The sequence below is a fragment of the Antechinus flavipes genome, chromosome 5, assembly GCF_016432865.1.
Source record: "Antechinus flavipes isolate AdamAnt ecotype Samford, QLD, Australia chromosome 5, AdamAnt_v2, whole genome shotgun sequence".
NCBI classification, from domain to species: domain Eukaryota; kingdom Metazoa; phylum Chordata; class Mammalia; order Dasyuromorphia; family Dasyuridae; genus Antechinus; species Antechinus flavipes.
In genome coordinates, this window is record NC_067402.1 from 231,955,864 (window position 1) to 231,982,503 (window position 26,640).

The 26,640-nt window shown below is 34.3% G+C and overlaps 2 protein-coding genes across 10 annotated transcripts in view; both read left to right on the top strand.

The window, feature by feature from the left end:
- Positions 1-16,546, top strand: part of PPFIBP1 (PPFIA binding protein 1) — a 245,262-nt gene extending 228,716 nt beyond the window's left edge. For all 9 annotated transcript variants that reach the window (XM_051961098.1, XM_051961100.1, XM_051961101.1 and 6 more), the window contains 11 exons: positions 1,089-1,239; positions 1,578-1,706; positions 4,835-4,985; positions 5,916-6,027; positions 6,170-6,258; positions 8,140-8,262; positions 9,205-9,330; positions 10,174-10,362; positions 11,224-11,391; positions 12,891-12,956; positions 13,039-16,546. In XM_051961098.1, the coding sequence (XP_051817058.1) occupies positions 1,089-1,239; positions 1,578-1,706; positions 4,835-4,985; positions 5,916-6,027; positions 6,170-6,258; positions 8,140-8,262; positions 9,205-9,330; positions 10,174-10,362; positions 11,224-11,391; positions 12,891-12,956; positions 13,039-13,125 (1,391 nt within the window). In that variant the 3' untranslated portion in view covers positions 13,126-16,546. The remainder of the gene's footprint in view (positions 1-1,088; positions 1,240-1,577; positions 1,707-4,834; positions 4,986-5,915; positions 6,028-6,169; positions 6,259-8,139; positions 8,263-9,204; positions 9,331-10,173; positions 10,363-11,223; positions 11,392-12,890; positions 12,957-13,038) is intronic.
- REP15 (RAB15 effector protein) lies at positions 13,404-16,546 on the top strand. The gene is given in 3 exon segments (XM_051961168.1): positions 13,404-15,827; positions 15,829-16,030; positions 16,033-16,546. Coding segments are annotated over 3 exon segments (675 nt in total). The 5' UTR covers positions 13,404-15,531; the 3' UTR covers positions 16,210-16,546.
- Positions 16,547-26,640: the final 10,094 nt, after the last annotated feature.

The following is a 26,640-nucleotide window of genomic DNA, read 5'->3' on the forward strand; positions in this document are numbered from 1 at the left end:
TCCCAGAGTTCTTTCATTGGGTGTAGCTGGTTCAATTCATTACTGCTCTATTGGGATTGATTTGGTTCATCTCATTGTTGAAGAGGGCCACGTCCATCAGAATTGATGATCATATAGTATTGTTGTTGAAGTATATAATGATCTCCTGGTCCTGCTCATTTCACTCAGCATCAGTTTCATCAGATCTTTCTGAACTCATCCTGCTGGTCATTTCTTAAAAAATGATAATATTCCATAATATTCATATACCACAATTTATTCAGCCATTCTCCAATTGATGGGCATCCACTCAGTTTTCCAATTTCAAAGAGGACTGTCACAAACATTCTTGCACATACAGAGGACATTTGTTTTTGAAGAGTCATTGAAGATTACTGAAGTACAAACAAGTAGGAGGAAATTGAAAATGGGGTAGTGCTGAGATGAATAGTCCTATATATAGGTAGAGATTTGGGACTTATCACAGATTTGATAGTTGGTGCCATGGAAAAGAATGAGCTCATTAAAGGAGAGTAGAGAGAAGGGGAAAGGCAAAAAGAAACTCAGAACTGAACCTTGGGGAATGTCCACAGTGGGGAATGACAGAAGGAAGAAGCAAAAGAGAAAAAGACAAGATGGTCCAAGAGAAAAGAATGATCGGGAAAATGCAATGTCAGGAAGTTTCTCCATGAATGATTTTTAATAGTAATTAAATGCTGCAGAAATGATAAAAATCTAGAAAAGATCATAGATGTGAAAACTAAAAGAAATCATTGATGATCTTCAAGAGAATAAAGTGGATAGGTTCTAGATATTTCACCAACTCGCCCACCTTTCCCCCCCCCAAAAAAAGGCATGGCACCTCTATAACCCTTTTAATCTAGGGTTTCTAAATTATTTTCATTTTTAAGCTAATTTGCTATTCAGATAGTTGACTCCAGATAAGAACTCAAGTTCTTGGTTCATCTTTTGGTAGCTACAATGTGGCAACTTTTGAGGATGCCCATAGAAGAGATCGTATGTTCCCGAAAATTAAATAATATAATGTTGATTGAATTTCCTCCACAAATTTTAAGTCAATGAGTCTTTTTGTTTTGTTCTTGGAATAGCTGAAACAGAAAAGGAAACTGCTGAGGATCCAGCTCTGGCTGGCTTATCTTCCCTAGGAAAGGATGCAGAGTGCATCAGTCCCTTCCAGATATCTCCACCTTCTCCAGACTCCAAAAAGAAATCCCGGGGTATCATGAAGTTATTTGGAAAGTAAGTGAAAAAAATTTAGGACTCCTCATGAACGGCTCTACTACTCAGATTTTTTTTTTAAATTTCTCACAAATAGCATAGAGAATGTCTTATATATAGTGGAGAGACTAAACAAATATTTGCTATTTCATTAAAAAAAAAACCTAGCTATAAATGAACCACTTAATAACTAAGATTGGACAGGGTATAAGGTACCATTTTAGGTTAGTTTGAGGCATATGGAAAAAAGAGAGGAAGCCACAAGATATAATTTCATTTAAAATGTTCCTCTCAAGATCTATAAGGTACAAGGTTTTCAGACATTTTACATTGTTGTATCTGTTTTGTCAATTATTCAGACTTAAGAGGAGCCAGTCTACCACTTTCAATCCAGATGATATGTCTGAGCCTGAGTTTAAAAGAGGAGGAACAAGGGCAACCGCTGGACCTCGTCTTGGTTGGTCTAGAGACCTGGGACTATCTAACAGGTAAGAAAAACAAAACAAACTGGTAGAAACAGTGCTTTCCAGTCCTATTCAGGCTTATATAGGTGGAGATTGCATTACTTGTTGTCTAGGAAAAGAAGGGAGAAAATTTTGGAACACAAGGTTTTCATGGGTAAATGTCGAAAACTATATTTGCATGTATTTTGAAAATAAAAAGCTATTTTTTTTTTTTAAATAGCACTTACAGAGTTGTTCTAAGGATCAAATAAAATAATAATTGTAAACTGCTTAGCACCGTGCCTAACCTAATAATGCTATTTAAATGTTAGTGATGATTATGATGATCGTGGTGGTGGTGGTAATGGGGTGATGATGATGATGGTGGTGGTGATAAGAGAATGATGTCTTCAATACCTTTGAAGACACTGTTCACTGAAGGGTAGCGAAATGTCCATTTTCATTTGCATCATCTTTCACCTATTTCTCTTTGGAGAATGATAAGATACTGTGAAGAACTTCTAGATTAATGAGTTAGTCCAGGGATCAAGCTACCATATCAATAGCCCAAGTATTGGAATCTCTTATTTTATGGTATACCTACTGACACTTGTGAAAATAGAATTGAAAGATTTTTAGGACTTCTTAAATTTCTAAAATAATTCTGTATAGTTTCCTTATACTTACATCATAGTTCTGGGTTCTGTCTTAGGCTGCTTAGTGGGTTTATTGCCAAAAGGAGGACGGAATTAGCACATGCCTTGTCCACAACATAAAAACAAAAATTTATGCCAATGATAAGAGACTAGAAAGTCCTGTATTCTTTGTTGCGTGTATCCTTTGCTTTTTTTAAACCCTTGTACTTGGCAGAGAATCTCTTTCTGTTATAAATGTCTTCTGGAAATTATGGAGTGAAATATTCTATAGAAAAAAGGTCATCTCTAAACTTTATAAGTAGGAATTCCTTTTGCATGTTTAAATATATTAAATTAATGAATTAAAATATTCTCCCTTAATGTTCCTTTAATTGCATATTATTATATTCTCATTTAATTTTTTCTCATTGATTAATTTCTGAAGAGAAAACATAACTCTGCTAAAGTTATCACAGTTGAATTTAGGTGTATTTCAGTCTTCTGGGGAATTTGTTCTTCCTGTTAAAACTTAAATAAGAAATGGGAAGGATTAAAAAAAGTACTAGCCATTTGCTTGATTGCTTTTTTAAGCAATGTGTTTGGCTGAATAGCCCACACTGAAATTTTCTTTCTTTTTTTTTTTTTTAATTTTTTATTTAATAATTACCTTATATTGACAGAATCCATGCCAGGGTAATTTTTTTACAACATTATCCCTTGCACTCGTTTCTGTTCCGATTTTTCCCCTCCCTCCCTCTACCCCCTCCCCTAGATGGCAAGCAGTCCTTTATATGTTGGATATGTTGCAGTATATCCTAGATACAATATATGTTTGCAGAACTGAACAGTTCTCTTGTTGCACAGGGAGAATTGGATTCAGAAGGTAAAAATAACCCAGGAAGAAAAACAAAAATGCAGATAGTTCACATTCGTTTCCCAGTGTTCTTTCTTTGGGTGTAGCTGCTTCTGTCCGTCATTTATCAATTGAAACTCAGTTAGGTCTCTTTGTCAAAGAAATCCACTTCCATCAAAATATGTCCTCATACAATATCGTTGTCGAAGTGTATATTGACCTCCTGGTTCTGCTCATTTCATTTAGCATCAGTTCATGTAAGTCTTGCCAGTCCTCTCTGTATTCATTCTGCTGGTCATTCCTTACAGAACAATAATATTCCATAGTATTCATATACCACAATTTACCCAGCCATTCTCCAATTGATGGGCATCCATTCATTTTCCAATTTCTAGCCACTACAAACAGGGCTGCTACAAACATTTTGGCACATACAGGTCCCTTTCCCTTCTTTAGTATCTCTTTGGGATATAAGCCCAATAGAAACACTGCTGGATCAAAGGGTATGCACAATTTGATAACTTTTTGGGCATAATTCCAGATTGCTCTCCAGAATGGTTGGATTCGTTCACAACTCCACCAACAATGCATTAGTGTCCCAGTTTTCCCGCATCCCCTTCAACATTCATCATGATTTTTTCCTGTCATCTTAGCCAATCTGACAGGTGCCACACTGAAATTTTCATTTTAAACCTATATTGCTTCAGATTTAAATGAAAATGTGGCTCTAAATTTGGAACTGTGCTCAAAAAGTTATCAAACTGTGCATACCCTTTGACCCAGCAGTGTTACTATTGGGCTTATATCCTAAAGAGATCTTAAAGGAGGGAAAGGGACCCACATATACAAACATATTTATGGCAGCCCTTTTCATAATGGCTAGAAACTAAAAACTGAATGGATGCCCATCAATTGAAGGTTGAATAAATTATGGTGTATGAATATTATGGAATATTATTGCTCTGTAAGAAATGATCAATAGGATGATTTCAGAGAGGACTGCAGAGACTTATGTGAATTGATGCTAAGTGACATGAGCAGAACCAGATCATTGTACATGGCAACAAGAAGACTATACAATGATCAATTCTGATGGATGTGGCTGTCTTCAACAATGAATTGATTTAGACCAGTTTCAATTGTTCAGTAATGAAGAGAGCCATCTACAGCCAGGGGATTGTGGAAACTGAGTGTGGACCACAACGTAGCATTTTCACTCTTTCTGATGTTGTTTGCTTGCATTTTTGTTTTCCTTCTCAGGTTTTTTTTTTCTTTTTAGATCTGATTTTTTTTGTGCAGCAAGATAAATGTACAAATATTTATACATATATTGGATTTAACATATATTTTAACATGTATTGGAATACCTGCCATCTAGAGGAGGGGCTGGGGGGGAAGGAAGGGAAAATTTGGAACAAAAGGTTTTTGCAAGGGTCAGTGTTGAAAAATTATCCATGCATATGTTTTGTAATTAAAAAAAGAAAAAAAATGTGGCTCTAGAAGGCCGTTCTCTTAATTTTACTGATCCACTTCTTTCTCAAATAAAGAATCACATTTTATTCTTTGCCTGCATTTATTAAATGGGCTTGATTCAAAGGATGCTGGGTCATCAGTAAAAATAATATTTAGTGTGAAAATATAAATCCGAAACTTTTACATTTGAAATATTTTCATTTTCCTATTAGTGACTTGGATATGCCATTTGCCAAATGGACAAAAGAGCAGGTTTGCAACTGGCTCTTGGACCAAGGATTAGGTTCATACACGAATTCAGGCAAACAATGGATTACATCTGGGCAAACTCTTTTGCAGGCATCTCAGCAAGATCTAGAAAAGGTGAAAGTTTTTTGCTTTGTTTTATTTTGCCTACCTAAATTATCTTTTGATTTTATATATGTTTATGGTTTTGCAGTCTACAACTAAGATAAGAAAAGGGGAAATTGTAAAGTAAGTCTGTGTGTCATGTGTCATATCCATCTCATATCCATAGGATTTGGTCTCTTTGAGAGTAAGGACTAAGCCTTTAGGATGCCACAGAGACCATCTAAATCAGTGGGGGCATTAAATGTTAAATAATAGTATGACCATAACAATTATGTCGACTTCCTCACCCCCATACCCAGTTACCTTGCCTCCTCCATAGTCATTTATAAACTCCATCTTATAAGAAAGATGCTTCACATTCAGGTTTCATTAAACTCCTCTATGTGCTACAGGGCTGCAAACTTTTGCAGGTTCTACCAAGCTGGAAAAGTTTTGGAATTTTTTGTATGCTCAGTCATAGTGTCTATGATAGTGTGAAAAACATCCTATCAGAGATTTTTGTAAAAGCCTATGACCAAAAAGTTGGTCACCAGATGAATTTTTTGGACAGAATTACTCACAAAACTATCTACTGAGGCTCAGAGAGGTTTGAATCCACATGGGTGGAGGGAGTACCCTTACCAATAAAATCACAGATTGGTAGTTTTAATATTTTGAATAAAATAATGAGGAAAATACTCATTACAGACAGATACTTTGTGAAGGAAACCTACATAGAAATGAACATCTAAGATACTCTTAAATTCTGGTGGATGTGCTTTTTACAAAGTATCTTTCCTAGGATTGAGCTACATGTTGTAATTAGCCAGCAAGATTGAGCTACTTTTATGATTCTGGGATTTTGAAAGGTCCACTTTGGGGAAATGAATTTTCATATTTGTTAAAAATATCCAATTCTTGCTGCTAAAATTATGAAGTAAATTTATCTGTTTATACTTCTAGGAACTGGGAATTAAATATTCACTTCATCGAAAGAAGCTACAGCTAGCTCTACAGGCCCTGGGATCTGAAGAGGAAACTAATCATGGAAAACTGGATTTCAACTGGGTCACCAGTAAGATTTTATGAGTGGTTATAAAAGATTTTGCTAATTTTGTTTCTCAAATGTCAGGAAAGTAGACCTTGTTGTAAGAATCTTTAATACATGTCACATAGTTTTATAAGGAAGAAGAACTAATAATGTTGATTTGTTTTAGGGTGGTTGGATGACATTGGTCTTCCCCAATATAAGACACAGTTTGATGAAGGAAGGGTAGATGGTCGCATGCTACATTATATGACTGTTGTAAGTAATTCTTCCTCTTTCCACTAGCTAAGCTGTCAGAGCTCATTTTGTTATCCTTATGATGCTATTCATGATAGGATTCTGTTATTTCTAGGATTTAGCATTCCTGACATAATCACAAAATTATCCTACTCTTTTGCATTCATATTTTGTGACTTTCCTTTATTTCCATTTTCTTTTAGAAGTTTTCTTCACTCCCATGTGAGTCTTTTTAGAAAACTCTGCCTTTTTCTTGTTTCCTAGAATTGTTTGTATTTATGTCTTCAGAATTTTGTTCTTGAGAGTGGCATACTCTTGATCATTGTAGAATTCTTCTAGGTTGATGAATTTACTCACTGGCAATTTTTAATGTATAAATGTGACTTTACTAAATCTCTTTTTCCAATTCCTGTCCCAGTGATATTTAAGGATAACAAATACATCTTCTTGCCTTATATCTCTTTGACAGAATTTAGTAAAATAAAAATAATGGTATAAATATCTTGCCATGGATAACAAAGTCCTTGAAGAGTAACATGCTAAATTTGTTTTTATGTCCTTTATATATCAAGATACTACCTTTCAAGAAAACTTATTTAGTTAAACCTAGAATTTCCTTTATTGGCAATCACAGGCAATGAAAATAGGAATGCCCCATATCCTGTCCCTTTTTTTTTTCTTTTAAAATATAACAACCCTGAAGCAGTTAAAAAACTTATTTTCCTCTCCTTTTTATCATATCTGTTATCAGTAAGGTGTGTCAAGTATGACTTTTTTATTTCTTTTCACATAGTGCAGGTGTTTTGGGGTAGGCCTAATATTTATCTTAGCACTACCTTCAAAAATGCTTTTCCTGAAATAGTCTTTTTTTGTGGCCTCTGCATTTTAAAACTCTACCTCCTCATCATCATCATTGCTAGCATTTGCACATAGCTTTAAGATTTGCAAAGTATTGCAAACTTTAACTTCCTCCTTCATTTCTCTCCAATTAACACTGTATTTCTTCTTCTTTTTTTTTTTTTCTAGGTACTATTATTTTTATTTTCCTAATTTTACATTTGAGGAAATGGAAACAAAAATCAAATGCTTTGCCCAAGGATTACATAGGTAGTTAATGTCAGAAGTTAGATTTGAAGTCAGGGTCTTTCTGACTCCACATCCCATGTCCTGTGTTACCTAGCTACTTCTTTTTTTCTTTTTCTTTTCTTTTCTTTTTTTTTTTTTTTTAAATAATTGTAACTTTTTATTGACAGAATCCATGCCTGGGTAATTTTTTACAACATTATCCCTTGCACTCACTTCTGTTCCGACTTTTCCCCTCCCTTTCTCCACCCTCTCGCCCAGATGGCAAGCAGTCCTATACATGTTAAATATGTCACAGTATATCCTAGATACAATATATGTGTGCAGAAATGAACAGTTCTCTTGTTAGCACTGTATTTCTAAAATTGTTTCAAATCTTCACATGAAAGATTAGGGCTGAATTCTTTAACCAATCTTTTATGGATTGAGTGGAAGGTGGCAAAGATCCAAAAGTTAGGGAATTTTTATGAAACAGCAATAATAAGCAAAAGATATTAGAAACTTTCTTTTCTTCACTAGTTAGGAAATGCCACTGATTAGGAGATCTGATTTTCCCCTGAGTATGCTTTTCTTGGGGAGAGGATAGTGTGGTTGCCTTTCAGTGGTAGTTAATAGCTGTTTTATTAAAAGATTGTTGGTACTTAAGAGACTTTGGAAGTATAGCAGTGGATACTCCATTAACTTGGAGGATTTCATTTTGTGAGAGTCTAAGAAAATGGAGAATTTCACTTTATAGTCTGTTTTTTTCTGATAAAGGGGATATTCTTATTATAATCCAACATATATACTAAGTAATTTTTTCCCTTTTACCCTTCCCAGGATGATTTGTTGACTTTGAAGGTTGTTAGTGTGCTACACCATCTTAGTATCAAAAGAGCCATCCAGGTGTTAAGGATAAATAACTTTGAACCCAACTGTCTACGGAGGCGACCATCAGATGAGGTAACATTTGCTATTAAGCCTAAAAGCACAAACCAAAGTCTGCTTGTACTTGCCAGGTGCCTGAGAGCCTGTGCTGTTTAAAAAAAAAAAAAAAAAAAAGTAACTACAAAAACCCTCTATACCTTCCCTCTCAAAACTTTAAATATATATATATAGTTTTCTCCCATTTATATGTATTGGGTTTGAAATTAGAGAGCCTTGGTTAGAATTTCAACCACATAACTAAATATTTACATCACACATGAGCCTCAGTTTCTTAATCTATAATGTGAGAAGACTGGGTAAGATGACCTTTTAATGTACTTTATAACTCTAAATCTGTGTTGTTATATTACTTTTCTCCAAAATGATACTTTTAAAAAATCTTTTCTTTGGAATTATAGATTATAGAGCTGAAAGAGACCTTGTAGGATATATATATATATTTTACCTTGTAGGATATTTAAACTCACTTTTACATTATAGATGAGGAGAGTGAATCCATCCTCAAAACAATAACAACTTTCTGCTTTTAGAATGCTAGACTAGGGAGTCAGGAGACTTGGACAGTATTGGACAATTTCTTTTCCCTTAAAACATTGTGCTTCATAGGGTAATGCATTACTGTAACCTTATAAACTTATGGGATATGTATATAATGAGTGAAATAATGTGAAATACGTATGAAAAAATATATAGTGTAATTTTTAGTAAAGGGAATTTTAATTATTTGTGTCTTTAAAATTCTTTAAAAGGTGACTATTTTAATCTCTGTTGTAAAAAACAAATACATTTACTACCCAAAAAGGATGTGTGTGGGGGGGAAGGGAGGGTGGTGGTGGTGGTGGTAGTAATTTGATTATATAGACAGGGTGGGAATTATTGACAAAATAGGAAAAGTTAATTAAGGGTAGAACCTGTATATCAATAAGTAAAAATTTCAATGATTATTTGTTCCCATAGAATAATATCACTCCTTCAGAAGTTTCTCAGTGGACCAATCATCGAGTGATGGAATGGCTACGTTCTGTAGATTTGGCAGAGTATGCACCAAATTTAAGAGGGAGTGGTGTACATGGTGGACTCATGGTAAAGCTGTGTTTCAATTTAACGTATATTTGATGAACACCAACAGTAGGCATTTTAAAAAATTACATATAGCATATTATTTTCTCTGTTTTGATTAGTTTTCTAACATGAATTCTCATAGTATTTAAAATTACTTATTTCATGCAATTGTTTTTAGGGAGAAATATAATTACTCTCAGACAGCTTCAATTTTTAGAGATCTTCAGGGGAAAAATCACAGAATTTTAAGAGTTGAAAGTGGCCTGGGTCTAGTCCAACCCACTATATACTGAAGGAATCTATGCCCTTGTTCCCCAGACCTGACATTTGCCATCTGAGTGAAGACATCCAAGGAGCGAGGTGGTGATCTCTTCTTACCTAAGTTGACTTTGTTCCCTACATGCTGCAGGGAGACCAGATATCAGAGACTGTCCTGAGTATCACACTCCTGGCGCACCCCAGGGTATTCCCCACCCAGGTGCTTCTGCATTCTACCTTTTATCTCCTTAGGGTATTAGGAGGACAGGGAAAGTGAGTAGAACAGTGTCCTTTCCAGAAATAATGGTAGTCTTAATTACCTTGAGGTCCTAGAACTTACAAATTTTCTTACTGTTACATTTTAGTGGATAATAATCTTTTACTCTAAGGATACTCTTCCCTATAGCTAGTAAATATAATTGTGAGTACAGTTTAAATTTATTTCCTTTTCTTGGCCTATTTGGATTTGTATAATACCTAGACACTATTCTCCATGTTAATACTCTTTGCTGTATTTAAAAGCTTTTCTATTGATTATGTCTGTATAGACACATGCTGCACCTTGAATATTGGTTTTTAATGTCATGGACAAAAATTTGTTTGCAGGTTTTAGAGCCTCGTTTTAATGTTGAAACAATGGCTCAGTTGTTAAACATTCCACCAAATAAAACACTCTTGAGACGGCATCTGGCCACTCATTTCAACTTATTGATTGGTGTGGAGGCTCAACATCAGAAGCGTGAGACAATGGAATCACCTGACTATGTACTTCTAACAGCTACTGCCAAAGTGAAAGTAAGTTAAGCTTCCTATCACTGAGTATGTATAAGCAACCAAGATTATACATGGAATCAAATCAGGGCATCCTGTTAAATAGGGCCTTATTCCTTTTATGATAAAGGAGAATATTAGTCTATAATTCTTATATTTACCTAAATGATGCATAGAATAGCATTTGACATATGTGAGTCACCAATCTAAGAGATCTTAGTCAATGGAACCTTTATTATTTCACCAAAATTACAAGGTGCAAGCATTAGTGAAGTGTGTTATAATCTCTATTGCTAACAAAGATGTGTGTAGAACAAAGTATTAGACGGTTTCCAGGCTCTTAACCAGAAGATAAGAAGGGCACTTCCTTGTTTAACAACAGCTGCCTGATCAATTTCATCAGTGAGTTAATCAGTAAGATTCCAAGAGGCAATCAACGAAATGAATTGTATTTATTTTGAAGAATGAATAAAAATTACATAGGCTAAAAAACTATTATTAGGAATGTCTGCCAATTTAAGTGCATATGCTTAAATGATATCAGATTCATGTCCAGTTCAGACTATTTCTTTCTCTTCTAATTTTCTAAGCAAGGTATTTTTAATAATCTTAAGTAGAGATAAAGAGATCTAATGACAAACCCTTCCTGGCTCCTTGTCCTTACCATCCAAAGAAAGGAAGAGATATATCAGATACTTACTTGCCTATCCTTGTCTAAGGATTATTATGAAATTTAAGACAAAACTCATTTTTCAACTTTGGGTGCATGAAACTAGTGACTTTAATCATAAGTTTCTTATCTATAAATGGCTCATACTTAAACAATGAATAGAGATCAGGTCAGTGATCTTACTGAATTACTAACTTTACATTTTTCTTTTAAAGCCAAAGAAACTCACTTTCAGCAATTTTGGGAATCTGAGAAAAAAGAAACAAGAAGAAATGGAGGAATATATATGCCCAATGGAATTGGGACAGGCAGCCAAGAAAGGATATAGTTCTGGTTTGGATATTTGTCTTTATGATGATGATGATTTAGACAGACTAGAACAGGTAAGTGAGATTGTGAATTGTTATTCAGATACTACATGGCATATGAGTTCTAAGATAAAAAGTTATAATGATACTTATGTTTTAATTAGAGCTTATTAGTAACATTTCTCTGCTTATTAGATAGATAATAGATCCTAATAATGCTATTAACAGATATTATTCCCAGCACAAATGTCAAACGTTATTCTCTCTCTTGGTAAATTTACACAGCAGCTATTTAGATAGTACTGTCAATAGAGCCTATGGCCTAGAATCAGGAAGACTTGAATTCACATCTTGCCAAACACTCTTACTACCTATTTATCCAAAGGGACAAGTTATTTAACCTGTTTATTTCATTTAACTGAAAAAAAATGGGGATAATAGGATGGTTGTGAGGATCAGATATTTGTAAATCACTTAGTATAGTGCCTAGAACATAATAGGAATTAAATAAATGCTGTTATCAACATCATCATATGAATAAGGGAAGAAGCCAGAGATATTCAGGTTATATCTATGACTTTTTCAGATTAAAAGGAAATCATGATCACTCAACTAAAAAAAAAAAAAACAAAAAACTATTTGGTGCCTTTGTCAAAGACAATAGAGCTCTGCCTTGAGGGAGCTATCATTGTAATCTTCTTGACTTTTCTAATGTATTTATACATTTTATATTAACTTTATAATAAAAATATTCTTCCTTATAATTATATCCCTGTAGATACAGTTTAAGTCCTTTTCCTCTTCTTGTTCTACTTATAGATAGTTGGTTAATAATCAGTCACCTTTCTCCTTGTAATGATCTTTACCCAGTCAATGAATAAACATTTGTTAAGGGCCTATATTTAAAAGCTCTTCTTAAGATACTGGATCATGTGGAAGTGGATTTCTAGGACAAAGAGACCTAACTGAGTTTCAATGGATAAATGATGGACAGAAACAGCTACACGCAAAGAAGGAAAACTGGGAAACGAATGTGAACTATTTGCATTTTTGATTTTCTTCCCGAGTTATTTTTACCTTCTGAATCCAATTCTCCCTCTGCAACAGGAGAACTGTTTGGTTCAGCGAATATGTATTATATCTAGGATATACTGCAACATATTTAACATATATAGGACTGCTTGCCATCTTGGGGGGGGGGGTGGAGGAAGGGAGGGGAAAAAACGAAACATAAGCGAGTGCAAGGGATAATGTTGTAAAAAATTACCCTGGCATGGATTCTGTCAATACAAAGTTATTATTAAATAAAATTAAATTAAAAAAAAAAAGATACTGGATCATGTGTATGCACATTGATGTTTATAGAAGTGATTGCTTGCTATAGATTAATTCTGGGAGAAAATACTTGTGTGTAAAGGTTGAATTTGCTCCATTTAATATTACTACAGTCTCCTGGATCTAAGTCATACCCACACCTATTCATTAGGTACAACATTTAGTATTACTATTAGATTGTTTGTAGTTGCTACATTTGTCTGAAATTCAAATATCTCTGAATGATTTGTTTCATGTAGATGGAAGATTCAGAAGGAACAGTAAGGCAAATAGGGGCATTTTCAGAAGGCATCAACAATTTAACAGTAAGTATCAAACATACTTGAATCCAACAAATCTAAGCTTTTACAATTCTTGAACTTTTGATTCTTATTCTTTGTTTTCCAGCATATGTTGAAAGAAGATGACATGTTTAAAGACTTTGCCACACGTTCTCCTAGTGCTAGTATTACAGATGAAGACTCCAATGTGTGACAGTGATAGCTGGGTACCCAGTAGGACTCCTCTTTTCTGTCCTATTTCAGAAATAGAATCAAGAGATGTGTTGAGCTACAGATTGTTCATTTTATCGCGCTCACTTCTACTTGTTTGGAAGTGATTTTTTTCTCAAGGGGACAAGGGAAGGGGTGGGGCAGGTGCCTATTCTGAAGTTGCCATAACAATGAAACACTGTTGAGTGGTAGTATAATGGTTTTTACTTTATTTAATGTACAATTCTGTGATATATTTAAAATATTGCTTTTTAAATGATGTTACTATGTTGTTCTTCACATTGGTGGATGACTTTGGAAGAAAATGGACTGTTAAGTATTCCGTTTCATTTACTGTGGCTTTTTTAGACAAAAATTAAGTGATCACTGGTAAATTTCTAAACATCAATACATAGAATTCCTTTAACAATTTAATATGTTTACCTGAATGTCATAGTTATGTCCTTACATGCCTTTTTACTATTGCTATCTTATTTTTGTATATTTTTCTAAAGCATGTATTCATACATTAATCACAGCAAAGAGAACTTTTCTTTTATGACATCTTTTCATATAATACCATTTGCAAATGTACTAACTGGTTCCTGGAAAGATTAGGCTTTTTGAACTCAAGACTTTCTTACCTTACCAAATGCTGACAAGTGTTGACCATTGTGACATAATTAGTGATGAGTTAAGTTAGTGAATCTGAAATCCCCAAGAATTATTTTTCTACCATAGGTTGGAGTATTATGTAATTTAAGCTTTTGACTTCAAATCCTGAATTCTTTCACCTAAGAAGAAGAACTTGAGGGCTATTTTTTATTCTGCAACTAGAATAGCTTATTAAAAAATTATTATTCCAAAGGAGTTATTTAGAAAGAATTTCAAAATAAAAAAAAATTATAATATTAAACTCCTTATTTTTTTTCTATAAACACATTACCACATCAAAAACCTACCAATAAGTTGCTTAGTATATTTTAATTATAAACTCTCCCGTTACCAATGAATAGAGCTTTTGAAATAGTTAACTTCCTTGAAGTTTAATCCCAAAATAAAGTTCTATCCAATCAGTTCAGTATTCTTATACTGAAAAAGTAGTTTGTGATGCCAATTTTGTTATGTTAAATGGAGTCCAAACTGTTCTATGGTATAGTGGTCCTATGTTTTTTGGAAAGAGAAGAGAAAACTTCAAATAAAATATTGCCTACCATTATATTTTTTTAAGATTTGGAAAAAATTTTGAACCAATAATGTAATGTACATAAATTGTCATGCTAATTTACTCCTTTCTTCAGTAGGACAACTCAGTAAATAATCCTGTTCAAGGATCTTAAAATTAAGAGAGTTCATAAATACTATTAGGATACATGAATTGTAAACTTATTTATCAAAGACATAAATTTTTCATTAGTCACCAGGAGATTCTTTTAAGTCTTATAGTTTTAGATTATTTGTAACTATCATGAGTTGATCAGAATATTATCTTTAACCCTACCAAAATTTTTTTTGATAATGGCATCAGAAATGGTTATTAATGTACTATGTTTATATTTTAATGTAAATTCAAATAGCCATTCATTTTACTTATTGGAAAATTTACCAACTTCCTGTTATGGCCCTAAATAATATCTGGAGAATAATATAAATGCCAAATTAGCTTCCTTTGGTGCAATCTAGCTAACAATTTTTTCTTCAAAAAACATTACAAAACAGCATGCACTACTGGGTATTTCTATGTAAAAGTCAATTTGAAATATCCATATATTCCAATTCTTAGTCTTTTTTGTAATTTTTTGACAACCTACATGGATTATTTTTGGGAAATCAGTAGAAAAATAAAACACATGCCAAAGAATAGAAGTGTGAGATTATAACTTGTAATGTTTTACTGCTAATAATAAAAAGACCTGATTGGGTGGTCGTAGTGCAAAGGAGACAAATATAAAAAAATAACTCATTGGCATCATCTGCAATGTTTAGAAAGTAAAAAAATACAATGAAAGGAAAATTGTAAATGGAATTTAGGTGCTAATATGAATTCAACTAAAAATTTGAAACTGTTTAGGAAGGAAATTTAGAGAATATAAAGTAGATAAAAACAAAAGTATGGAATTCTAGAGAATCCTGGATGCTTTGTGTAGATGTTAGTTACCAAACCTTGTTTAACCAGTCTGAGTCAATCCAAACAGAATACATCCAGATGACAAGCCAGGAAGCATAATTTATCATCTTGTGCTAGGCTATATAGTCTTTACTTTAGAACTAGAAAAGAGAGATGATCATGTACAAATAACAGGTGCAGCTTAATGACTTAACCTATAAAATCTATTTTGTGGAAGAAAAAAAAAATCTATCTTTACAGCATCTCATTCTGGAAATTTCGAAGTAATTTATTGCCAAGAAGATGGGCCAGAAATTATCCCAAGAAGTGACTCAGGAGGACAAGCTTGATCTCAATGCTATGTGTAACATTTTTAATCAAACTGAGGTCAATGCTGCTCAGAAACTGAAAGACTGTCTTGGATTTGAAGAGTTTCAAACTAAACTGTCCCTAAATTTCAATGCATTGAATGAGATCTTTTAAATTCATTTTATTAGTTTCTGCCATGAAAATGGAATAGAAGAGAAGATTACTACAAATAAAATGACCAAAAATCAGGCCATGTTGTTTAGGGCTGATTGGATCTGGACATTCTGGGGCTTATAAGGAAATCCTATTTCAACTTCACATTGAATCTAATTCCTATGACCTGCTCAACAAGGATGTGGTGTTAGATGTGTATTCTGGGGAGCGCAATCGATTTGAGAAAATGGAAGAATTCTGTAATTTGATAGGTGAAGACTTTCTGGGTTTATTTATCATCTTTGGTGTGCTAGGAAGGCCAGAAGGCATCAGAGGAGTTCTCTCTTGGACAGTATCAAAAATAAGAAAATTCAAAACTACCTGTCAGGAGAAAAGGCTATAAAACATCTTATCTTAAATACAAAGAACTGTCTGTCTACCAAAGAACTGTTAGAAAAGTACCTGCATAAAAATGATAAACTGAATAAAATAAGCAAGGTTTATATTAATTTTTTCTGAATTTTAGATTAGGTAAGCCAAGCAAATATAAACCCATTTGTCAAAGTAAAGGATTTTATTCTTTTCAAGCATAAGAGCATTTAATGTGTCAGCATTAATTAATGTATTTAGTGTGTTAAATGGGTTTAGGTATCAAGTGATAGATTCACTTTTTTTGGTGGCAAATAAAAAAATGCTAAGCCATCTTCCAAATGATTGTATTATTGTGATTATGAAACAGGAAAAAAAAAAAAGCATGAAAAAAACCTTCAGGGAAAAAAATAACCACATAACTCCATGTAACTTTTGTTCATTTGCCTAAGAAGCCAATAAAACAACCTTGAAAGTTTGCTTTTCAGTGAAGGTGTGACTGTTATTTGAAATAAGATTAAAATTGTATTTACCCAAACTGCCAAAGGTATATATATTTGTTATATAACACTTTGTTAGGAGGTAGGGTGGGAGTGGAAAGGTGAAACTAGTTTGAGCTTAAGAAAAATATATGGGGCAGCTAGGTGGCACAGTTGTTAAGAGCACCAGCCCTGAAGTCAGCAGGACCTGAGTTCAAATGTAGCCTCAGACACTTAACACTTCCTAGCTGTGTGATTCTGGGCAAGTCACTTAACCCCAATTGCCTCAGGGAAAAAAAAAAGTTATGTGATCCTACACAAAACTGGGCAAAGATTTACTTTCCCTCTATATTATGATCTACTCATTGTCCACAGAATAGACCTGGGGAAAGGAAGAATATACCTTTTTGAAGCTACTCGAGGAAAATGAGGCCCCAAGAGGTTAATTTACTTGCATAAGATCACAGAGAAAGAACTTGAACTCAGATACTATGACCCCAAATTCTTGGGCTTTTTCCAAGTGTATATAAATGATGCAAATTTTTTAAATCTCCTTAATAGAAATGGCATTATATCTGCTTTTTTTTTTTTTTTTTAACTAAACCTTTTTATTTACAAAGCATATGCATGGATAATTTTTCCAACATTGATCCTTGCAAAACCTTTTTTTTTTTAATTTTCCCCTTCTTTCCCCCATCTCCTCCCCTAGCTGGCAGATAGTCCTTTACATGTTAAATATTTTGAAATACATATTAGATCCAATATACATATACATATTTATATAGTTACCTTGTTGCACAAGAAAAATCAGATCAAGAAAGAAGAAAAAGAAAATCTGAGAAAAAACAAAATGCAAGCAAATAACATTAGAGAGTGTGAGAATGCTATGTTGTGTTTCACACTCTGTTCCCATGGTTCTCTCTCTGGGTATAGATAGCTCTCCATCACTGCACAAGTGGAACTGGGTTGAATCATCTCAATGTTAAAGAGGACCACGTCCATCAGATCCATTCATAAAGTTTTGTTGCCTTGTATAATGATCTCCTTGGTTCTGCTCATTTCACTTGTGGGTCTCTCCAAGCTTCTCTGAAATCATCCTGCTGGTCATTTCCTATAGAACAATAGTATTCCATAGCATTCATTTACCATAATTTATTTAGCCATTCTGCAATTGATGGGCATCCACTCAGTTTCCAGTTTCTTGCCATTACTAAAAGGGCTGCCACAAACATTTTTGCACATGTGGGTCCTTTTCCCTCCTTTAAGATATCTTTGGGTTATAATCCCAGTAGAAACACTGCTGGATCAAAGGTTATGCACAGTTTGATAACTTTCTGAGCATAGTTCCAAATTGCTCTTCAGAATTGTTGGATCCATTCATAGTTCCACCAACAATGTATTAGTGTCCCAGTTTTCCTACGTCCCCTCCAACATTCATCATTATCTTTTCCTGTCATCTTAGCCAATCTGACAGGTGTGTAGTGATATTTCAGCATTGTTTTAATTTGAATTTCTTTAATCAATAATGATTTGGAGGACCTTTTCATGTGGCTACAAAGAGTTTCCATTTCTTCATCTGAAAATTGCCTGTTCATATCCTTTGACTGCTTATCAATTGAAAAATGGCTTGATCTATTATAAATTTGAGTCAATTCTCTATTTTAGAAATGAAGCCTTTATCAGATCCTTTGGATAAAAAAATGTTTTCCCAGTTTATTGCTTTCCTTCTAATTAGATTTGTTTGTATAAAAGCTTTTAAACTTAATATAATCAAAATTATCTATTTTGTGATCAATAATGATCTCTAGTTCTTCTTTGGTCACAAATTTCTTCTTCCTCCACAAATCTGGGAGGTAAACTGTCCTATGTTCTTCTAATTTGTTTACAATATCATTCTTTATGTCTAGATCATGAACCCATTTCGACCTTATCTTGATATACGGTGTTAGTTGTTGGTCTATGCCTACTTTCTATCATACTAGTTTCCAGTGTTCCCAACAGTTTTTATCAAATAGTGAATTCTTATCCCACAAGCTAGGGTCTTTGGGTTTGTCAAATATAGATTGTTAGAGTCATATGATGTTTGCTTTTAAGATGAATTAGCCAAGACAACTTTATACTTGACTGAGAATTAAATATGAACTCTACGATCCAAAGTTTTCATATAACTCTGAATATTGTCTAACTTCTGAGTACCAGATCATGGCTTTTTGATTTATACTTTGGTGATTTGAACAAATAGCCTAAGAAAACCTCCTTTTTTGCCTCTTAAAAAAAATCTTGAATTGTATTTATTCTGAATATTATAATGATTTTTAACATATGATATATATTATATATATTCTTAATATTCTTTAAACAAATTTTTTATATTTTCAGTGAAGCACATTAATTTGAATGTATTCTTTCTTGAATAATATCCCCATCTACAGGGTCACAATTTAAATAATTTCATTTGTCCATCTAAAATAATTTAATTTTAATTTTAAAATAAATAGATTGATTTTCTTGTAAAGTTATTTTTAAGTTTTTACCAGTGGCTTAATTCCCGTAATAAATTATATCTCCAAGTTCTTATTGTATAATTGAGCTATCTTGAATTCTATTAGTGTTGTCATTTTTAAGGTATCATCATTTTTATCCTTTGGTAAATTTTTTAAAGGTGGTGTCATTTTTATTCTTTGAAGTGATTCAATTAAGCAGTTAATTACTGAAGAGTCTGTTATATGACAGGTGTTATGCTGGACATTAGGGATGCAAATACAGAAATGAAACCTTCCTGGCATTTAATGAGTTTACATTTTATTGTGGGGAAAGAACATGGAATAGTAAAATGCATGATGGGTTTGGAGTTGGAGTACCAGATTCAAAGTGTAGCTCTGCTATTGTGTATATACTTAAATAAATCATTTGTCCTCTCCAGATCTCAGTTTACCCATCTGTAAAGTAGAATTGGAATAGATGACTTCTAAAATCCCCTTTAGCATCAAATCTATGATCGTGTATTCATAGATAGCAAAAATTGTACAGAATCCTTTCAAAATTAAAACAAAGGCAGAGGGAATTTCACTAACAACCTGCATTCAGGAAAGTTTTCTTGAGGGTGGTATTACTTGAATTAAGCCTTAAAGGAAGCTACCAATTTCAAGAGGTAAGAGAGATTGTGTAAAGGCACACAGAGGTTTTGCTGTTACCCAAATACAACATTTATTTGACTAGAGTAAAAGAGAGTGAGGAAGTTGGGAGGGGGAGGAAGAGACTAATGGGTAATCAGCCAGCATGTGACATGCCAAGCAAAAAAAAAATCTTTTACCTAAAGGCTATAGGGATCCAATGGAGTGAACATAATCAAATCTGTGCTTTTTCTATTGGATGCATCAGAGGTTCATTTATTGTTGGGAGTATAGTAATCTTTAATGTTTGGAAGCATCTGAGACTAGAAGTAAGATTGGGAAGGAGGGTGTCTTAAACAGACAGGAAATAAGCGAACTGAGCTAATCTAATAACACAGGTATTTCTTTTGTATGTGATCTTAGCAATAAAGAAATTTTAAGTACTAAATGAAGTATTGTTGGATGTTCTCATCTCTGGAAAGCCGTCACAGCTCAGCTTACTTTATGCAGATCCAGCTATGGAAGCTGCTATAGGGAAAACTACATAAAGAATATAATATGCATTTCTAAAAAATAAAAATATTCTTGTAAGTATGTTAGTATTATGGGAAAGAAAAAAACAAGGAAGGGAAAATAAATGCTGAGACAGGAAGGATTTCAGTTCTTAATCTCTGAAAATTCCAGTAAATAGACCAAAGTTCGTAAAAAGTTGCCTTGAAACAGAAATGCTGCCTTATGACTTATCAGTTTAGAAGTGACAATACCCACTTCTTTTTCTATAGTGGAATGGATTTACAAAGCACTTTTGTAAATATTTCATTTGATCCTTATACCTCTGTACTTAAACAAGGCATCTTTGTGTCACTAAGAGGGTGGATTGACAGCAGTACCTAGTCAGCGGTCTCATAATTTTTTTCTTAGGAACTATGAGTAAAAGTAGAATTGACTTTTACAAGTTAAAAACTTGTAAAATTAAGGTTTTCAACTGTCTTATATATACATTATTTCTTTGATTCTCACAATGGTTCCTTGAGGCAAGTATTACATTTTATAGGTGAGGAAAGGAGGCTTAAAGAGATTGTTATTTGTCCCAGAGAATAGAGCATTTGAAGAACATATAAAACTAAGACAAAACCTCATAAAGTCACAATGCCACTTTATTTGTAGTGCCGTTTTTTATAGTGTAAAGGGTTAAGAATGCATTTTTGTAAGTATCATTTCATTTTGATCCTCACACATGTAGAAAGTGCCATCAATTTCTGACAAAATCTACCAATCCTTTTATACCCTATTATTATGATTGGTCAACCAAATCAAAATATGAGTATTTTAGAGTTGAAATAGATTGAGAGAATTACATAAAATGTTTTACAATATGATACAGGCAAAGGAGCACTGAGCAAGGAAGAGTCCAGGGCCCAAATTCCCAATTCTGACCAAATACAAGCTGTATTTTCTGGGACAAATAATTTAATCTCCATCTAACTACAGTTAATTATATTTTTATTACTCAGGTTCAGCTTATACACTAATGAGCCCATAGCATCAGTTTGAGCAACCTTGTATAAAATGGGAAAATATAAGTTGAATGAATACAAAAAAATTTTACAGAAAGCAGGAGAGAAAGATAAAGATATACTTATCTGGACACAACAGAAGGGAAAGATAAGTTTTGTAAAGTTAGAGATCTAGTTGGTCAAAATTGAAACTGATTTGTTTCCCAGCCTTGATTTTTTAAGATCATAGTAAGGGTAATGTGACTAAGCTTCCAGCTTGGAAGTTTAAGATAAAGCTTGGGACAATGTTTTTCTGAGCATGATGACAGTAAGAAACCTAAGCCAGAAATTTTTCATCATGTAGCCAGTTAGTATTAGGATCAGGTCTAGAACTGGGATCTATTGATTCCTTAGTCCAATGTTCTATTATATTACATTGCTTTTAGAAGCATGGAATATTAAAACTACACAAGAATTTTAGTATTTAATTCAATTCCTTCATCTTCCAATTCAGAAATATTAATCCTGTCTTCTATGAACTCAGATACCCAGTCCTGTATAACAGGGTTTCTTAAACATTTTCCCCTCACAAACCATTTTCATCTGAGAACTTTTTACATGACCCCAAGTATATAGGTATACAAATAAAATATTTGCTGATAATCCTATTTTTGCAACCTCTCACATTTAGTTATGAGATGCTATATGACGGTTTAAAAAGCTAGGCTATATATACATACACTTATCACTCTTAAGTGTATTTATTCACAAGTATAACAATTTTTTTAATTTTTTTTTTTTTGGCTGGAACAGTTGGGGTTAAATGACTTGCCCAGGGTCACACTTTAAAAAAAAATTTTTTTAAAGGTTTTTATTTTTAAAGCATATGCAGGGATAATTTGACAACATTGATCCTTGCATAACCTTGTGTTACAGATTTTCTCCTCCCCACCCCCTTCCCCAGATGACAAGCAATCCAATATTTTTATGATTATTTTTGTTCTTTAGTAACACTGCTCTCAAAAAACAAGCAAATATTTGTTTCTTCCCTCTTCCACACTCATCCATCTCAGTTGTCAATCCAGACAAGCTGATAATTAAGGCTTTGGGAAAAGACTCAGCAAGAGCAGGAAGATGGCTAGTACTGGTGCTTTGTCTGAATTAATTTATAGGTACTCAACAAAAATGAACCTCAGAGAAAGAAAATACCTCTCTCTCCAAAAGAGTGGAGATCCACAATACTATCTTCCCCAAACCTCATTACTGTGATATAAGATATAACCCAAGCTATAACCCCTTTAACAATAAATTACTACTTTAAAATCATCATGCTGTCTCCCTGCTGAATCCTTTTTTTGGGATTAGCCCCAACATGGCATTCTGCCTTGCGGTGTCTTGTCCTCCTCCCTCATACCTTGCGATGTTTTTCTCCTTGTTATAGCGAACACTCTTTTATAGTGCTAAACTCCTCTATAGATTGAGCCTGCCAGTCATTGGCTTACTTCTTCCTCATGGTGTATTCCTTATCTCCTGATCAATTGTTCCACTTAGGAACTTGTCTTTTCCTTTGTTAATTGTTAAACTCCCTTTCTTTGTTAACTATGTTCTCCCAAATCTATTTTTTACTTACCACACTGGTGTCTATTTTACCTCCTCATTTCGTCTGTAACCTTTTATAAATAAAGATACCTTTTGGCAAAGAGAATACCATTGTGATTTCTTCACATGTGCCTTGTGATTTTTATTCAAACTAGCAATTACTACCAAATCCCATTATTTGGTGCCAACTTAATCAGCTAGGATTAAGGGAGTCAAAAATGCATATTTGCTAGTTTTAAATTCCCAAGGGAACCTGCTGATTTGTAACTTTTCAGGACCGTATGGTGATGAGAAGTAGCATTGGAAGGTATTAACACCACCAAATACTGGAGTTGAGAGTGGTAATTGTGTCAAATTTGGGTTGGAGCTCAGGGTTCTTAAAGCAAAGTCAGGCTTTGAAGTATCAGTCATGAGATTGAATTCATTAAATATCTGAAGTGCTTTTTCAAGATGTCGCAAAATCCAGAATTACAGACTCAAGTCAGAAGGGCCCTCGATTCAAATTATGACAATCTAGACTACACTATACCTAAGCACTGTCATGTTTTTTGCAGGAAAATTTTTACCAGCCCCCTGGCATTTGTGTAGCTACATCATGCTGGGTTCTGACCCTGGGTTCTTTCCTAGACACAAATGTAATCTTTACAGAATATGGCTACTACTACTGTACCTATGTTGTTGAAAATAAAGGGATTATGATTCATTTGTATAAAGATTAACCTGTCCCCCCACTCAAAATTGCATGAGATTCAAGGTGGACCCATATAAATTAGTCTCTATTCAAAACCATAGTTGACAAATTCCTAAGAGGGTTTCTCCCTTTCCTGATCAACCAGGAAATTTATTAGTTCAAAGCAAAAAAACATTTCCTTAACTTGCACAGCAATTGGGAGGAACAAAAGTTTTAGAATCTCAAGGAAATAATGGTTAAAGTAATGAAAGAGAAATAAACTTCAATTATATTGAATTCAAGTTCAACTTCAATTATAAAACAGTAATAATCAGTAAATAAAACTTTTTAAAAAATCAGATCAGTGGAATAGATTAAGAAAAAAGGGGTTATTTCTTGGTCCTCTGCTCCCACCTGCTGGCCTTTTACCTAATTGCACTTAATATGCAATATATTATGCATTTTAAAAATTATGCTGATTTCCTCAAAAGCTTCCTCTTCTGGATATTAGTTTTTTTGGCATATTATGTCCAAAATGAATTCTATATTTTGACCCTCTTCTGAACATTCTTTGAAATCAGTCTAATCTTTTACTTGGGATGAATATATTTCTTTTAACATCCATAAGGTCTAATTCAATTCATTTTGGGAGTTTCATTTAGCAAAACAGATGAGGTGTTTTACATTCTTGCTGACATCAAAATCGCTGCTCTTTATACAACTAGAAGCCACCAATAGCCACTTTGGGCTGGTAAGAGATGGTATAAATAGAAATCTCTAAGAATGAAAAAGTTATGGGTAAGCAGGCTGCTCCTTTGAAGATAACCATGACTGGACTTCTGCCGAAGATGGTGGAGAGGAGGCACACAACTGTGTAACCTCCGTGTTTTTCTCTCACTATCCATTTCATTTCATGCCTCTGAATTAATGCTCGACTGAAAAAAAACATACAATTAGTTACCAAGAGAAACCATCCTTGAGACTCGTCAAGAAAGGTCTGTTTTTGCGCGAGGGCGGGGACAGTTATTAGGTCAGAAGCAGACTGCGGGCAGCAGCGGCAGCGAGAGCACAGAAAGCAGCTCAAAGCCGAGCAGAGCGGAGAGGGGGTGGGGCGTGATCGCAGCCGTCTCTGCGGGGAGAGCTTTGCTACAGGATTAGATACTTTGCTCCGGCAGCAAGTCAGCAGCCCAGCAGAGAAGCTAAAAACACCGGGGGGTGAAGAATACAACCCCAAGCCTTTGTACAAACAGAACAAATGCAAACAAGATTAGTAGGGAAGCAACAAACTGGGAAAACATCTTTACAATTAAAGGTTCTGATAAAGGCCTCATTTCCAAAATATATAGAGAACTGACTCAAATTTATAAAAAATCAAGCCATTCTCCAATTGATAAATGGTCAAAGGATATGAATAGACAATTTTCAGATGATGAAATTGAAACTATTACCACTCACATGAAAGAGTGTTCCAAATCACTATTGATCAGAGAAATGCAACTTAAGACAACTCTGAGATATCACTACACACCTGTCAGATTGGCTAAGATGACAGGAAAAAATAATGATGAATGTTGGAGGGGATGCGGGAAAACGGGGACACTGATGCATTGTTGGTGGAGTTGTGAACGAATCCAACCATTCTGGAGAGCAATCTGGAATTATGCCCAAAAAGTTATCAAACTGTGCATACCCTTTGATCCAGCAGTGTTTCTATTGGGCTTATTCCTCAAAATGTTTGTAGCAGCCCTGTTTGTAGTGGCTAGAAACTGGAAAATGAATGGATGCCCATCAATTGGAGAATGGCTGGGTAAATTGTGGTATATGAATGTTATGGAATATTATTGCTCTGTAAGGAATGATCAGCAGGATGAATACAGAGAGGCTTGGAGAGACCTACATGGACTGATGCTAAGTGAGATGAGCAGAACCAGGAGATCATTATACACTTCGACAAGGATATTGTATGAGGATGTATTCTGATGGAAGTGGATTTCTATGACAAAGAGACCTAACTGAGTTTCATTGGATAAATGATGGACAGAAACAGCTACACCCAAAGAAGGAACACTGGGAAACGAATGTGAACTATTTGCATTTTTGATTTTCTTCCCGAGTTATTTTTACCTTTTGAATCCAATTCTCTCTCTGCAGCAGGAGAACTGTTCGGTTCTGCAAATATGTATTGTATCTAGGATATACTGCAACATATTTAACATATATAGGACTGCTTGCCATCTTGGGGGGGGGTGGAGGGAGGGAGGGGAAAAAATGAAACATAAGCGAGTGCAAGGGATAATGTTGTAAAAAATTACCCTGGCATGGATTCTGTCAATACAAAGTTATTATTAAATAAAATAAAATTTAAATTAAAAAAAAAAGAAGAAGATAACCATGACTATCTGCCTTCTAGAGGAGGGGATGGGGGGAAAGAGGAGAAAAGTTGGAACAGAAGGTTTTGCAAGGGTCAATGTTGAAAAGTTACCCATGAACATGTTTTGTAAATAAAAAGCTATAATTAAAAAAAAAAAAAGAAGAAGATAACCATGAAGATCTAATGAACTTTCTCATACAGCTAATTGTCCATTTTGAAAACCAGAAGAGAAGCAAGCTCAGTGTAATGAGGAGTAGACAATATTGATACACAGGCAAGAGATCACTCATTCCATGAAGCTGGAAAGGTGATATAGCATAATGGTAGAGTATGCTATGTAGAATAGAAGCATTGGAAAAGCCCAAAGGAGAGATAGGAGGCAGCAGGTGCTGGATAAATCAAACCACCACTGTAATCTTAACCATTTCGGCTTAGACTTTAGTGGAGAAGCCCAGGACCCTGAGCCCAAGAGCCTCGGAATAAATAGTAACATCCTCCAAACATTATTGAGGAGAGAAGTCTTTGTGGAAGGGGGCCCACCTGCTCCATTGCCACCAAGGCAGCTACAAATCAACTGCCACCGACAATGGCATGGATACAGGAGCCTAAGGGGAGGCAACACCTCTCAGACTATTAGTTCTGCTTCTGAGCCAGATCTCATGGTCATCATCTTGGTGACTCCAATGGACAGAAGGTCAACCATCCCCATACCTAGGAAAGATATCAGTCTAGATGAAGTAAATCACCCCAAGAGAGAGACAGGAGATGTGCCCATGCCCAAGCACATTGAAACACCTTGACCACACTCTCTCCTCAGATCTTGACATAAAAACATAGGAGCCAAGAGCCTTGA